General features: G+C 44.8%; 1 protein-coding gene across 2 annotated transcripts; it reads right to left on the bottom strand.

Annotated features, from left to right (window-relative positions):
- Positions 1-6,743: 6,743 nt before the first annotated feature.
- Positions 6,744-8,920, bottom strand: LOC144606693 (C-reactive protein-like). Of its 2 annotated transcripts, none has more exons than XM_078422999.1 (3): positions 8,851-8,920; positions 8,654-8,729; positions 6,744-7,914 (listed from the first exon to the last, which is right to left on the bottom strand). In XM_078422999.1, the coding sequence occupies exons 2-3, from the start codon at positions 8,715-8,717 to the stop codon at positions 7,298-7,300; spliced, it is 681 nt and encodes a 226-aa protein (XP_078279125.1). In that variant the 5' UTR covers positions 8,718-8,729; positions 8,851-8,920; the 3' UTR covers positions 6,744-7,297. The 2 variants fall into 2 exon arrangements, with proteins under 2 accessions (XP_078279125.1, XP_078279126.1); XM_078423000.1 differs by having other exon boundaries at positions 8,880-8,918.
- Positions 8,921-15,361: the final 6,441 nt, after the last annotated feature.

Here is a 15,361-nt window from a genome sequence, read left to right as displayed (position 1 = left end):
TTTGAGATGACACAAAAGTGGATGGTATTGCTGATGGTGAATATGGTTGTCAAAAATTGCAGGAAGATCTTAATCAGTTGGCCCGGTGGGCCGAGGAATGTTTGATGGAATTTAATACAGAGAAATGTGACTAGTGACTATTGGCAGTGTAATGTGCATTTTGGGATGTCTAACATGGGCAAGACCTACACAGTGAATGGTATGGATCTGGGGAGTGTTCTAGAGTAGAGGGATCTCAGAGTGCAGATCTCCTTGAAAGTGGCATTACAGGTAAATAGAGTGGTCAAGAAGGCTTTCATTACATTGTCCTTCATTAATCAGAGTATTGACTACAGTAGTTGGGAGGTCACGTTGCAGTTCTTTAATGTTGGTGAGGCCACATTTAGAATATTGGGTTCAGGTTTGGGCACCATGTTATAGGAAAGATGTTATCAAACTGGGAAGGATGTAGAGAAGATTTACCAGGATGTTTCCAGGACTAGAAGGCCTGAGCTATATGAAGAGGTTGAGTAGACTAAGACTATATTCCTTGGAGCACAGGAGGATGTGGGGTTATCTTATAAATGTGTATAAAATCTTGAGAGAAATAAATTAGGTAAAAGTACAAAATCTCTTGTGCAGAGTAGGGAAATCGCGAACCAGAGGACATGGATTTAAGGTGGGGGGGGGGGGGGAGACCCTCGGGGGAGGAGGTAGGTGAGGCTAGTATAGATGAGGCATGTTGGTCGATGTGGGCAAGATGGGCTAATGGGCCTGTTTACAAGCTATATGACTCTAAGTTAGTAAGTCATGACCTGCCGTGCACAAAGCCATGCTGACTGTCCCTAAATATCCCATTGTGTTCCAAATGGGAATAAACCCTATCACAATGAATCCTCTCCAATAGTTTCTCCTCCACTGATGTAAGGAACACCAGCTAAAACTCCCCTGGATTCTCTTTATCTCCTTCCTTAAACAAAGGAACAACATTAGCTACTCTCCAGTCCTCCCGGACCTCACCTACGGCTATAGAAGACACAAAGATCTTCATCAAGTTTCCTTCCTCCTTCATCATCTCAAACGTGGCAAATTAGTATTCTCCACATTGATCTCACTACCTCCAAGTCCTTCTCCTTGGTGAAAACAGATGTAAAGTACTTGTGTAGTAGCTCGCTCACATCCCTGGCACAAAGCGCAGATTCACTCCTTCATCCTGGAGTGGTTCTAACTTCTCTCTAGTTACCCTCTTGTTTTTAATGTAAGTATAAAAATCATTGATATTCATGGCACCATTTGGTCCTTCTAATCACTCGTTTCAGTTTTTTCATCCGTTATTTATGTCAAAAATCCTGCCTAATGCCATCCTGGTAAACTTTGCAAACGCATCTTTTATAGTTTAAACCACATTTTCATCTCTTTGGTCATCCACAGTTGCCTTCCTTCGCCATCCTTATCCCTCCTCCTTAATGGAAAATCCCAGTCCTGAACTTCAATCAGCTGGCGTTTAAATGACTCCCACGCGTCAGATGTGGACAAACCCAATAATAACGACTCCCAGTGTATCTATATGAACTCCAGCAGAATAACATTGGAGTTTGTCTTCTTTAAAGTCAACCCCTTTCAATAACGTCCTGCCTTCCCCCTATTCACACCAATCTTAAAATCTTTGAAGTTGCATTCACTTTCCTCAAAACGCACTTCCACTGAATCACCAGTCACCTGGCCAGGCTCATATCCCAACATAGGGTCCACGATGTTCTTCCACTGAAACACCAGTCTGCTTGCAAGGCTCATTTCTCAACACAAGATCCAGTATTTGAACACATGGACAAGGATTATGTCTGGGGCTCAACTATTTACAGTCCACGTTAGTGACAGAAGAAGTGACTGAGTGAACTGTAGACAGATTTACTCGTGAACAAAGACAGGTGGATGACCAGGGCACAAGGAGCCTGAAAAGGGATATGGACAGGTTAACTGAGTGGACAATTATTTAGCAGATGGAGCACAATGGAGGAAAATGTGAGGTTTCCCAGGTTTGGAAGGAAGAATGAAAACAGAAATATTAATTAAACAGGGTGAGACTACACAATGTTGATCACAAAGTGATTTTGCGATCCGAAAGCATCAAAAATGAAAATTTAGCAAGAAGATAAACCATGTCACTCAAGAGATATGCTTAACAAATTCACAAGGCAAATCAGTGAAGTCACCAGTAGATGTGCTTGCAGACACTGACAACTTTCAAATAAGTAGGCAAATCAATTTGGCCACAGGTGAAGACAGACTGGTTTTGCAGCAGGCAGCAGCCCTCGTGGACATGCAACGTGCTGATGGAATGGATAAATTACCCTGTGCTCCATCTCAGATGGCAAGTTACAATCTCAAACTCAGAACATAGAACAGTAAAACACAGGAACAGGCCCTTCACCCCTCAATGCCTGTGCAGAAAACAATGCCAAGACCATCTCTTATCTGCATGCATATAATCCACATCCTTCCATTCCCTGCATATACATATCCCTGTGCAAAAGTCTGAAAAATGCCACTATTATCTCTGCCTCAAGCACATCTTCCAGGCACTCATTACCCTCTGAGTAAAACAACTTGCCCCTCATACCTTCTTTAAACTTTGCTCGTTTCTCCTTAAAGCTATGCCCTCTAGTATTTCATTTTTCCTCCCTGGAAAAAAGGTTCTGACTGTCTACCCTCTCTGTGCCTCTCAGAATTTTATATACTTCCATCTGGTCTCCCCACAACATCCAGCATTCCAGAGAAAACAATCCAGGTCTGTCCAACCTCTCCCTGTAGCTCACAGCCCCCTAATCCAAGCATCGTTCTTCCTCTGCATCCTTTCTAAAGCTTTCAAATCCTATCTGTAACATGGTGACCAGAACTCTACGGAATACTCCAAGTTTCACCTGACTCAACACAAGGTCCAGTATTTTAATACATGGAACTGCAGATGTTGGTTTACGAAAAAAAGACACAAAGAGCTGGAGCAACCCTTTTCCGGTTAGAGTATCCACATTATATTTCAAAAAACCCTCTTGGATAAACCTCACAAATTCTGCTCTGGCTGAGCCTTTGGTACTGAGCAAGTGCCAGTCAATATTGGGGGAGGTAAAGTCACCCACAAGGACAACCATGTTGCTTTGGCATCTTTCAGTAATCTGTCTACAAATCTGTTCCTCCATCTCCCGCTTTAACAATCTATCTCTAACAATATAACATATAAGTGACTTAGATGGGAAATCATTGATATTCCCAAAGAAAACTGACACCAACTGTTTAGGTTGGGGGCATCAGATTTCTCCGGTTTGACTATCTTTACTGCAAGCCCCAATGCAGCCTCTGAAAAGACTCGCTCTTGCAGTTTGCACTCCTACGTAAAGTGTATTTCCCCAAGTGAACTGTTGTCTTGGGAAGAATCCAAAAGACCACTAGCGCTGTATTTAGGAAAGGTTGCGGCTGAGATTCACCACCCATAAATGGATGCTTTGCTGAGACACATCGGGTGACCTGGGACTTCATAAGGGTGTGATATAATATTCTGGGTCAATGTAAGATGCCCTCTAGCCCTTGACCTTGCCACCCTGGGGAAAAAAGTCTGACTGTCTCCCTCTATCCATGCCTCTCATATTCTTAAGGTCTCTCAGTCCAATTCTCCAAGGAAAACAAATGGTTTGTCCAATCTCTCCTTTTAGATAATACTCTCTAATTCTGGCAGTATTCTCGTAAAGAAATAGACACAATGTGCTGGAGTAACTCAGCGGGTCAGGCAGCATCTCTGGGGAGCATAGTGAGGTGACCTTTCCTGTTTCGACCCTTCTTCACAATGTTGTTTTCTAAATCTCATCTCCATTCGCTCTAAACACGCCGCATCCTTGCTGCATGTCATATATATACATCACAAACAACAGAGGTCCCAGCTACCATGCGCACGTTTAGCATCTCACCTACATTCTCTCACTGCAAGCACAAATTCTCCACTTTATTATTGAGCAGTCCGACCTTCTCCCTGGTCATCCTCTTGCAAAGTGTATAAAACCCTGGGGCCTGATCAGGTCTATCGTGGGATATTGTGAGAAGCTAGGGGAGAAATAACAGGGGCCTGGAAGAGGGACTGTATCATCTTCAGCCACAGGAGAAGGAGCAGGACACTGGTGCTAGAGTAACTCAGTGGGACAGGCAGCATCCCAGGAGAGAAGGAATGGGGAATGGTTCAGATGGAGACCCTTCATCAGACTGAGAGTCAGGGGAGGGAGAAGATACAGAGATATACATGAACTGAAAGAAACCCCCTACATGACCACCCTTTGCTACCTCAGCGTTTGAAATCACGCAGACGTTTTTGTGATCATTTTCCAATGTTCTATAGATTCAGGATCAGTTCCTGTGGATTGGAGGGTAGCTAATGTTATCCCACCATTTTGCATGACATCGGTGGTGGGGAAGATGCTGGAGTCAATTATAAAAGAAAAAATTGCGGAACATTTGGATAGTAGTAACAGGATCGTTCCAAGTCAGTACGGATTTACGAAGTAGAACTCATGCTTGACTAATCTTCTGGAATTTTTTGAGGATGTAACTAGGAAAATGGACAAGGGAGAGCCAGTGGATGTAGTATACCTGGACTTTCAGAAGGCCTTCGATAAGGTCCCACATAGGAGATTAGTGGGTCCCTTTCAGAATGACAGGCAGTGACTAGTGGGGTAGCGCAAGGCTCGGTGCTGGGACCGCATCTAATTACAATATATATTAATGACTTAGATGAAGGGATTAAAAGTAACATTAGCAAATTTGCAGATGACACAAAGCTGGGTGGCAGTGTGAAGTGTGAGGAGGATGCTATGAGGATGCAGGGTGACTTGGACAGCTTGTGTGAGTGGACAGATGCATGGCGGGTGCAGATTAATGTGGATAAATGTGAAGTTATCCAGTTTGGCGGTAAGAACAAGAAGGCAGGTTATTATCTGAATGGTGTCAAGTTAGGAAAAGGGGGAGTACCACGAGATCTGGGTGGCCTAGTTCATCTGTCACTGAAAGTAAGCATGCAGGTACAGCAGGCAGTGAAAAAGAAGGTCATGGAATGTTGGCCTGCATAACAAGAGGAGTTGAGTATAGGAGCAAAAAGGTCCATTTGCAGTTGTACAGGGCCCTAGTGAGACTACACCAGGAGTGTTGTGTGCAGTTTTGGTCTCCAAATTTGAAGGACATTCCTACTATTGAGGGAATGCAGTATAGGTTCATGAGTTAATTCCCGGAATGGCGGGACTGTCGTATGTTGAAAGACTGGAGCGACTGGGCTTGTATGCTCTGGAATTTAGAAGGAATGGGTGACGTTTCGGGTCGAGACCCTTCTTCAGACAGGTCTGAAGAAGGGTCTCGACCTGAAACGTGTCTGAAAAGGGTCTCGACCCAAAACGTCACCCATTCCTCTCCTAGATGCTGCCTGACCTGCTGAGTTACTCCAGCATTTTGTCATACCTTTGATTTGTACCACCATCTGCAGTTATTTTCCTACTGGAATTTAGAAGCATGAGAGGGGATCTTATTGAAACATATAAGATTATTAAGGGATTGGACATGCAGGAAACATGTTCCCGATGTTGGGGGAGTCCCGAACCGGGGGCTATAGTTTAAAAATAAGCGGTAGGCCATTAGGAACGGAGATGAGGAAAAACGTTTTCACTCAGAGAGTTGTGAAGCTGTGGAACTCTCTGCCTCAGAAGGCAGTGGAGGCCAATTCCCTGAATGCTTTCAAGAGAGAGCTAGTTAGAGCTCTTAATGATAGCAGAGTCAAGGGATACGGGGTGAAGGCAGGAACGGGGTACTGATTGTGAATGATCAGCCATGATCATGGTGAATGGCGGTGCTGACTCAAGGGGCCAAAGGGCCTACTCCTGCACCTATTGTTTATTGTCTAAAAGGAAGTGTAAGGTGTGAGAACAAGACATCAAAGGGGATGGAGATTAAGGAAAATGTAGAATAGATCATTGATAACTAGGAGAAGGTAACAACAAAGCAAACAGAGATTAAATGTAATCAGGTACTGTCAGATTGGTCTGAGACCAAAGAAGGGGAGGAATGGAGAGAGAGGGAAAGCAATGATTATTTGAAGTTAGAGAAGTCAATGTTCATACCACTGGGGTGCAAGATGCCCAAGCAAATTGTGAGGTGATGTTCCTCCAATTTGCGCTGGGTCTCACTCTGAGAATGAAGGAGGCCCAGGACAGAAAGAACAGTGTGGGAATGGGAGGGGGAGTTAAAGTGTTTAGCAACCAGGAGATCAGGTAGGTTTAGGTGGACTGAGCAGAGGTGTTTAGCAAAATGATCGAGGAGCATGCACTTGGTCTCACCACTATATAGCAGTCCACACCTGGAACAGCAGATACATAGATGAGGTTGGAGGAGGTACAAGTGAACTTCTGCCTCACCTGAAAAAACTTGGGGTCCTTGCATGGAGTCGAGGTAGGAGGTACAGGGACAGGTGTTGCATCTCCTGCAGTTGCTGAGGAAAGTACCTGGGTAGGAGTTGGTTTGGGTGGGAAGGGACGAGTTAACCAGTGAGTTGCAGAGGGAATGGTCTTTGCAGAAAGGGGTGGAGATGAGAAGATGTGGCCAGTGGTCGGATCCTGTTGGAGGAGGCACCAACGCACACACAGTCATTTTATCACATGAAAACATAGTGAAGTTTACTGAGTGTTAACTGGAGACCGGACACACACAGAGTCATTCATAGACAAGATCTTTGTTGTTTTGATGTTCATTTATTTAGCTGATGAAACTGCAATGTTACAGTTCAATCACAATCACTGGAAGCACAGAACACATTGTGAGCTTTCCAAACATTGGTGTAACAAACAATGTGAAATCAAGAGGGTAATACAGAGAGAGACAGTAATAATTCCAATCAGCACAATCTAAGTCAAGAGCAGGATCAGCCTCCACCACAGGGACTTTCCCACAGGCCGTGTCTGCCCATCACCACCACCCCCGTGTCCCTGGCACTTTCTTGTCTACATGTGTGTATCAGAGAGATGGCACTAAATGCCCTGGACACCGTTCTGCACTGCTGCACCTTTTAACTGGGATGCCCAACCGTTCGAGACTGTTATGTACTGACTTTGAAGCCATTATCCTGTCAGGGAGATTGATGAGAAACTGGAAGGACACTGATTTGTCACTTATCCAGAAGCAAACGGCCCTTTATTTTAGAATCAACACCACTACTTCTACTGCTGATTTTGTGTAGAGAGGAAAGATCACAAAACCAGGTCATATTCAGTTAGAGAGGATGGAAGACCAACACATTCTAAACGGCACAATCATCATTGTCTTCAATAATGACGTTCCCCCCTGATGTAAATGGTGTTAAATCCCAGTCAATGATGTTCCCTCCATCTGTGAAACAACCCTGACTGATCAACTTAATATCATTTGGTTTTAGAACACGATCCCACATATCAACATCTGTCATCTCTCCGACAAAAGATTGATTGATGTCAAAACCTCCACCGACTGAGTCTTGCTCCTGACCAATTATAAACGTACCAGACCCTTTCACAACCAGACCCTTTCCACTAACCTTCTGTAGACTGCCTCTCCCATTGACCCAGACTGTTATCTCACCCCCTTGAGACTCCCAGGTCACACAGATGTGGCTCAGTAAAGAATTCATTTCTGTGACGAAAAATATAGTTCTTTGGTTTCCTAATTCTAACCATAATTCTGTTTTAGATTGTTGCCATATCAGTATACTATTGGCGGAAGAGCTTGTTGCGTACGAGAACAATGAGTAAACGCGATTCTCTTCAGAGGCTGCCCTGAGGCAGACAGTAAAGGCGGTCAAGTAGGCGAAATCAGATGCATCCAATTTGATGAAACTGTTGTCTGTTGCTGTTGGGAATATCGCTGATTTTCCCTTCAAATCTGTAAAATGCAAAGAGTTAGATTGTTAAATCTCAGTTTAAAATTGTAACATTGCCGTCTGAGATGGAGCACAGGGTAACTAGTGAGCAGTTTTATGCAAAGGAATGTTTTATTTAAACCTGATCGACAGAGTGGGAACAGTTCCAGAAGTGTGTTCTACGGAAGCTGTTCTTCACCAGAGGAACAAGTGCAATTGACTAAAGGCACAAATTCTAACCTGGGCAAGTTTTGAAGAAGATTGATTTCTGGTTTGCCAAAATACAACACATTTTGTCTTAGTATCACCCGACCTGTGACCTCTTCTTATTCTCACCGTCCTGAGAAAGAGAACTAGTCATTCTTCACCACCAGACATAATTGGGCAAAGATTCCAGCACATGGAAGGGCAACACATTTTAAGAGTTGGATACAAGAAACAATTCACTAGTTTATTCAAAAGCAACAAAATGCTGAAATAACTCAGCGGGTCAGGCAGCATATCTAAAATGTAAAACACCCCCTGGTGTGTGCAGGGTGGTGTTAATATGAGGGGATCTCTGGTCAGTGCTGACTCTGCGGGCCGAAGGGCCTGTTTCCGCACTGTATCTCAAAACAAAAGGTGACACCTGCTGCCTCAGCACAGACTGGGAATGGAATCTGGTCACCTGCTGCCCTGCATGTTCCTCAATACCTCTGTCATCAGGTGCACCATGACTGATGCTTGCACTCAGCAACTCCTCACATTAGAAAAGGTACTAACCTGCACTGTCAGATCCTGACAGGTAAATGCACATCACAAGCACAAGTGGAATAAAGGGCTTCATCCTGTCTCCAATCTGTTGAAACAAAGAATTCCCAATTCATTTCATTTCATTTCACTTGTCAATCCATTGAAACTCAGAACCAGCAGCCAGTCCCGTGTGTCAGCAACACACAAACGGCTCCTCTGGTACTCACTGTGTCCGTCTCCAACAAGCCGGTCTCACCTCAGGTGGGTCCAATACCCTGGGCACAAGCTGCTGCAATTTATATCCTGCTGAACCCAGTCACAGCCAATCGCAGGAAGGAACTGAGGGGGTGGAGCAAACTCTGCTGCAATTAATCTGTGTGTCGACATCGTTCAGCATCAGATAATGAGGGGGAGGGTGTGGAGCGAGCCACGTTAATTCATCTTCCCGGGCGGTGATGAAGTTCACCTCTCCCACCTGATCACAGATAGTTCCCCCGCTCCATATGGGAGCCCATCTCAGAGTTGATGCCCACTCCTAATCCCAGCCCTGCCCTCCTACATTTGGACCCCAGTTGCACTGAATCACTCCTGGGGTTCATCAGCAAGGATAGTCCAGGAGCCCATCTCCTTCCTCCCCTGTCTCATGGATTTTGATCAGATCATCAGATCTCATACTCCTCCTGTGAGTCATGTTTGCCGAGACTATGCTGACTGTCCCTAGTTAGCCCATACTGCTTCAAATGTGAGTCAATCTTATCCCGAATAATCCTCTCCAATAGCTTCTCTACCACTGACATACCAGCCTGTAATTTCCAGCATTCTCTCTACTCCTCTTCTTAAACAAATGAACAATATTTGTTACTCTCCATTCCTCTGGGACCCGTCTGCGACAGGCAAAGATCTTCCACAAGGTCCCTACAATCTCTGATATAGGAAGGCACTGCAGTGGTTGCCTTCAATGCACTTTGGGAGGTTGAATGTGAAGGGAAACTATACAGTTACAGGCAACACTCTGCACTGATGTACAGAGTGATCTTGGGGTTCAGGTTCAGAGCTAATAAAATGGAAATTTGCCTTCATTGGTCTATCAAGTATGAAAGACAGGAATTTATTTTGAAGCTAAATAAAAACTTAGTTAGGCCGTATTTGGAATATTGTGTGCAGCTCTGGTCAACCCCTTACAAAAAGTATGGAGAGGTTATGGACAATAGACAATAGACAATAGGTGCAGGGGGAGGCCATTCGGCCCTTTGAGCCAGCACCGCCTTTCAATGTGATCATGGCTGAACATTCTCAATCAGTACCCCGTTCCTGCCTTCTCCACATACCCCCTGACTCAGCTATCCTTAAGAGTATCTAGCTTTCTCTTGGATGCATTCAGAGAATTGGCCTCCACTGCCTTCTGAGGTAGAGAATTCCACAGATTCACAACTCTCTGACTGGAATTCCTCATCTCAGTTCTAAATGGCCTACCCCTTATTCTTAAACTGTGGCCCCTTGTTCTGGACTCCCCCAACATTGGGAACATGTTTCCTTCCTCTAATGTGTCCAACCCCTTAATAATCATGTACGTTTCGATAAGATCTCCTCTCATCCTTCTAAATTCCAGTGTATACAAGCCTAGTCGCTCCAGTCTTTCAACATATGACAGTCCCGCCATTCCGGGAATTAACCTAGTAAACCTACGCTGCACGCCCTCAATAGCAAGATTATCCTTCCTCATATTTGGAGACCAAAACTGCACACAGTACTGCAGGTGAGGTCTCACTCGGGCCCTGTACAACTGCAGAAGGACCTCTTTGCTCCTATACTCAACTCCTCTTGTTATGAAGGCCAATATTCCACTGGCTTTCTTCACTGCCTGCTGTACCTGCATGCTTCCTTTCAGTGACTGATGCACTAGGACACCCAGATGTGCAGATGGTGCAGAAGAGGTTTCCTGGAAAGCTTCCTGGATTAATGGGCATTAGCAATGAGAAGATGTAGGAAAATAACTGCAGATGCTGGTACAAATCGAAGGTATCACAAAATGCTGGAGTAACTCAGCAGGTCAGGCAGCATCTCAGGAGAGAAGGAATGGGTGACGTTTCGGGTTGAGAGCCAATCTGAAGAAGGGTCTCGACCCGAAACGTCACCCATTCCTTCTCTCCTGAGATGCTGCCTGACCTGCTGAGTTACTCCAGCATTTTGTGATACCAGCAATGAGAAGATGTTGGACAAACTTGGATTGTTTTCTCTGGACCATTGGAGTTTGAAGGCAAAACTAATAGAACTAAATAAAATTATGAGAAGCATAGATTCAGTGGACAGTCAGAACATTTTTCCCAAAGATGGAAATATCAAAGACTAGAGGGCATGGTTTGAAGGTGAGAGTGGCAAAGTTTAAAGGAGATATGTGGGATACGTATTTAACACAGATAGTAGAAGGTGCCTTCAATGCGCTGCCAGGGGTTGTGTCGGGGCAGATACGAGAGTGGTGTTTAAGAGGGTTCTAGATGGGCATATGGATATGTAAGGAATGGAGAGATCTGGATCACATGCCAGAAAAGGAGATTGGTTTAACTTAGCATCCTGTACGGCATAAACATTGTGGGCTGTAGGGATTGTTCCTGCCCACTGTTCTATGTTCTGTGGGTGTGGGGAGACCATGGGGAAATGCTAATGAATGGATAATGTCTGGCAGTGAGATGTAAAGAAGGGGACAGTAGAAACTGATAGTTCAGACAATAGAGCTGCCAAAGTGTGGATGAAGGAGCATGAAGCCATCACTGGAGCTGACTGCAAGACCACCGGAATCACTGTGTGTGATTGTATCGGCATTTCCCATGAGGAATATTCAATGATTTACTTTCTGTTGCACCCAGAACTGGATTTTATTTTGAAATGCAAGGTGGAAGTGATGGGAGGTCATAAGTAGTTTGGAGAAGAAGCGTTCAACTGCAGAAACAAGGAACTGCAGATGCTGTTTTTCAAAAAAGACACAAAGTGCTGGGGTAACTCAACGGGTGACGCAGCATCTTGAGAATGTGGTTAGGTGATGTTTTGGATCAGGACCCTTCTTGAGAATGATTGTGGGGAGCAGAGAAAGCTGGAAGAGAGAAGATGCAGGACAAAGTCTGGGGGAAGAGTTTATTGATAAGCAGATGGTTGGGCAAACTGTTGTTTTATCAGTTCAACTCTGTTTTATCAGGCATATATTGGGTAGATAGGGGTTTTTCAGCATGGCAAATGCTAAAGGGCATAGATTTAGGAGGAGGGGGAGTAATTTTAAAGGAGATATATGGGGCACGTTTTTCATTCACAGTGTGGTGGTGCATGGACTGTGCAGCCAGGCAATTGATGATGTACAATATCACCTATTGTATCATTGGAACACATATTAATCATGCCCAGCATCTTTGCATCTAAATCATTGATATAAACCACAAACAGCAATGGGCCCAGCATTGATCCCTGAGTTATACCGATAGTCACCTGGGCACCTGTGAAAAAAACTCATTGGAGTTGAGATTTTGAGGTGGCAGCCGAGAGGATGTCCCCCCAAGTGAGAGATCTAGAAAGAAGAGTCAACATTTCAGAAGCAGAGATTGTACATTCAGGGCAGAAACGAGGAGGACATTTTTTTCTCCCAGATGTTTATTGTTGCTCTTTGGAATGCTCCAACCCAGAGTAGTATAAAGCTGGAGATGGACTGGGAAGCAGGGGTGTGTGGAGACAACGGGGACGTGGTGTTGAGGCCAGGATTGGAACAGCCATGATCAGATGTGTGCCTGCAGTGGTGTTTGGAGATACGTGTCCTTCCTCAGCTCTTGTCCTTGCCTCCACCTTGTCCCATGAGGCTTCCAGCTCCTTTTCCAGGCTTCTAGTTTGGTCCCAGCCAGCACCCATGGTTCTGGAGCTCCAGGCATGAAGGACTGGACCCATCTGCTCTTTGAATCAAGGTGACATCCTGGTGAATCTCTTCTGTACACCTTCCAACTTAATGACAACCTTCCTACAGTTGGGCAGGCAAAACTTGACATAGTATGCAAGCATGGTCTCACCAATACATACTGCTGCATCATGACAATGAAGGCAAGCAGGCCTTCTTCTTCTTCTTCTTGCGTCTTGCAGAAGTTATGTAACATCCTCCAGGCGCTGTAGACAAAGGTGGCAATCCCGAGTGTGTGGCTCTCGGTGTAGGCGGCCAGGGATCTTCAGATGGGAGCTGTCACCTCTGTGAGTCTCTTGGAGCAGGATTGCAGTGACTTTGTGGGTCTGTAGCAGATGTTCAATGATGGTGGTTTTCGCCTTGGTGAGGCCTTTTGCATTCAGCTGCTGCAGGGTGATGCCATTCGGTTCGACATCCATAGGTGCCCGCCCTAAGAAGTGCGCATGCTCCGGGTTGGCGCCAAACTGCAGCCACTGAAGTTGCATTTGGGCTGCAAGCTGTTGTTGTTTGTTCGTTGTTATTTCTGCTATTTCTGCTTCTGCTGTCTCTGTTTGTTGTCGTTCACCTGACTAAGGTCAGCTGACAGGGCTCACCACGAGGAGGTCGACAACGTGAGCCCTGCAAGTAAGCCAACACCTTCTTAACTGTTCTGTCCACCTGAAATGTCATTTCCAGGGGACCATGTACCTCAGATCTGTGTTTTGTGTTAACCTCTCCAGGCCTCTACCCTTCACTGTGTAAGTCCTGCCCTGTTTTGATATACCAAAGTGCAACACTTCATACTTGTGGTCTCTGAATGGAGCCTACTGCACAGCTGATGATCAAACAGCTATTGCAAGACCGCAATATGACATTCGCCACCTTTTCCGCATTGACCCTCCTTGTGAGTTCTGCAGGGATGCAGGAAGCAACACCAAAGCAGTCATCCTTGCTGCCAATTTCCACCCCACATCGCTGAGTTCCTTCACTCCATCTCCAGGACAGAGAATCAAAGTGCAGGTTGGCCATAAACACACATTACAAGCCCACACAATCCCAGACCTACATTGGCCCTATTTTCATTTTCCTCAGTAAACCAGTTGTGAATGCATACGACCAAATCACTGTTAATCCCATGCATATTAACCTTGTGGATCTGCCTACCATAGGGATCATTATCAAATAGCTTACTAAAATGCAAGTGGACAACATCCACTGCCCTAACCTCATTGATCACATTCTTCACCTACTCAAAAAAATCAACGAAGATTGTAAGACACAATCTGCTGTGTACAAAACCATGCTTATTTTGCCTAGGTATCCCATTCTCCACCAAACGGAATTGCATAAAAGTGCAATTTCATCAAGGCTCCCTCCTCCTTCTTGATCCCAAACTGTACTTACATATTAATTACCATTAGACTTTACACATTAGAGATACAGTGCGGAAACAGGTTCTTCGGCCCAATGAATCCGTGCCGACCGGTGAACACCCATTACATCAACACTGTCCTACACAATAGGGACAAATTAAATTTTTTATTGAAGCCAATTAACTTACAAACCTGCATGTCTTTGGGTTGTGGGAGGAAACCGGAGCAGCCAGAGAAACCCATGTGGTCTACCATATGGTAGATTTAGCTCTTCAGGCTAAAGGTATCAAGGGATATGGGGAAAAAACAGGAACTGGGTACTGATTTTAGATGATCAGTGATGATCATATTGAATGGCGGGGCTGGCTCGAAGGGCCGAATGACTTACTCCTGCACCTATTTTTCTATTTTTCTATGGGCACAGGGAGAACATACAAACTCCGTACAGACAGCACCCGCGGGTCAGGGTCAAACCTGGGTCCCTGACGCTGAAAGGTACCAGCTCTACCTCGCTACCCACAGTGCCACCCTAAATTCTCCACACTGATCTTCCTAATCTCCAGGTCCTTCCTCTTGTTGAAAACAGATGCAAAGTATTCCTTTAGTATCTTGCCTATATCTCCTGAGTCCAAGCACAAATTCCCTCCTTTATTCTTGATCAGTCCTACCTTCTTTATTATTTTACTTATTATGTTGCAACTGTCAGGGATTTATGGACGGTATCAAAGATCCCTCTGTACATCAATGCTGTTAAGGACCATGCCATTAATTGCTTATTTCTCCCTTGCATTCAACCTCCCAATGTGAAACACCTCACACTTGCTCAGATTCAACAACATTTCTCATCTCTCTGCCCATTTCTGTAGCTGATCACAGATCCCTGCACGACTCTACTGGTCACAGAAACTCCAGCCTGAATATTGTCCTTTTATCAGTAAGCCAGTTCTAAATCCACATGGATTTCATCAAGGCATTCGACAAGGTTCCGCATGGTACCATCACAAGGCATGGTAAGAACCTTAGGTTCCGAAAGGTTAGATCACATGGGATCCAAGGAGAGATAGCTGAATGGATAGAATATTGGCTTTATGGAAGGAAGCTGTGGGTGATGGTGGAAGATTGCTTTTCAGACTGGAGCTTGTGACTAATGGTGTGCCTCATGGTTCTGTGCTGGACATATTGCTGTTTGGCATCTACATTAATTATTTGGATGAGAACAAACATTGCATGATTAGCATGTTTGAGATGACACAAAAGTGGATGGTATTGCTGATGGTGAATATGGTTGTCAAAAATTGCAGGAAGATCTTAATCAGTTGGCCCGGTGGGCCGAGGAATGTTTGATGGAATTTAATACAGAGAAATGTGACTAGTGACTATTGGCAGTGTAATGTGCATTTTGGGATGTCTAACATGGGCAAGACCTACACAGTGAATGGTATGGATCTGGGGAGT

This window comes from Rhinoraja longicauda, chromosome 27, assembly GCF_053455715.1.
Source record: "Rhinoraja longicauda isolate Sanriku21f chromosome 27, sRhiLon1.1, whole genome shotgun sequence".
In the NCBI taxonomy this organism is placed as follows: Eukaryota; Metazoa; Chordata; class Chondrichthyes; order Rajiformes; family Arhynchobatidae; genus Rhinoraja; species Rhinoraja longicauda.
Note: the sequence above shows the minus strand (reverse complement) of the source record. Positions and strands in the feature narration are given on the sequence as shown.

Bases quoted from the DNA above. Each gene is read 5' to 3' on its own strand.
- LOC144606693 (XM_078422999.1), bottom strand. From the start codon at position 8,717: ATGAAGCCCTTTATTCCACTTGTGCTTGTGATGTGCATTTACCTGTCA. The intron at 7,915-8,653 runs GTTAGTACCTTT...TGCATTTTACAG, and splicing joins GTCAGGATCTGACAGTGCAG to ATTTGAAGGGAAAATCAGCG.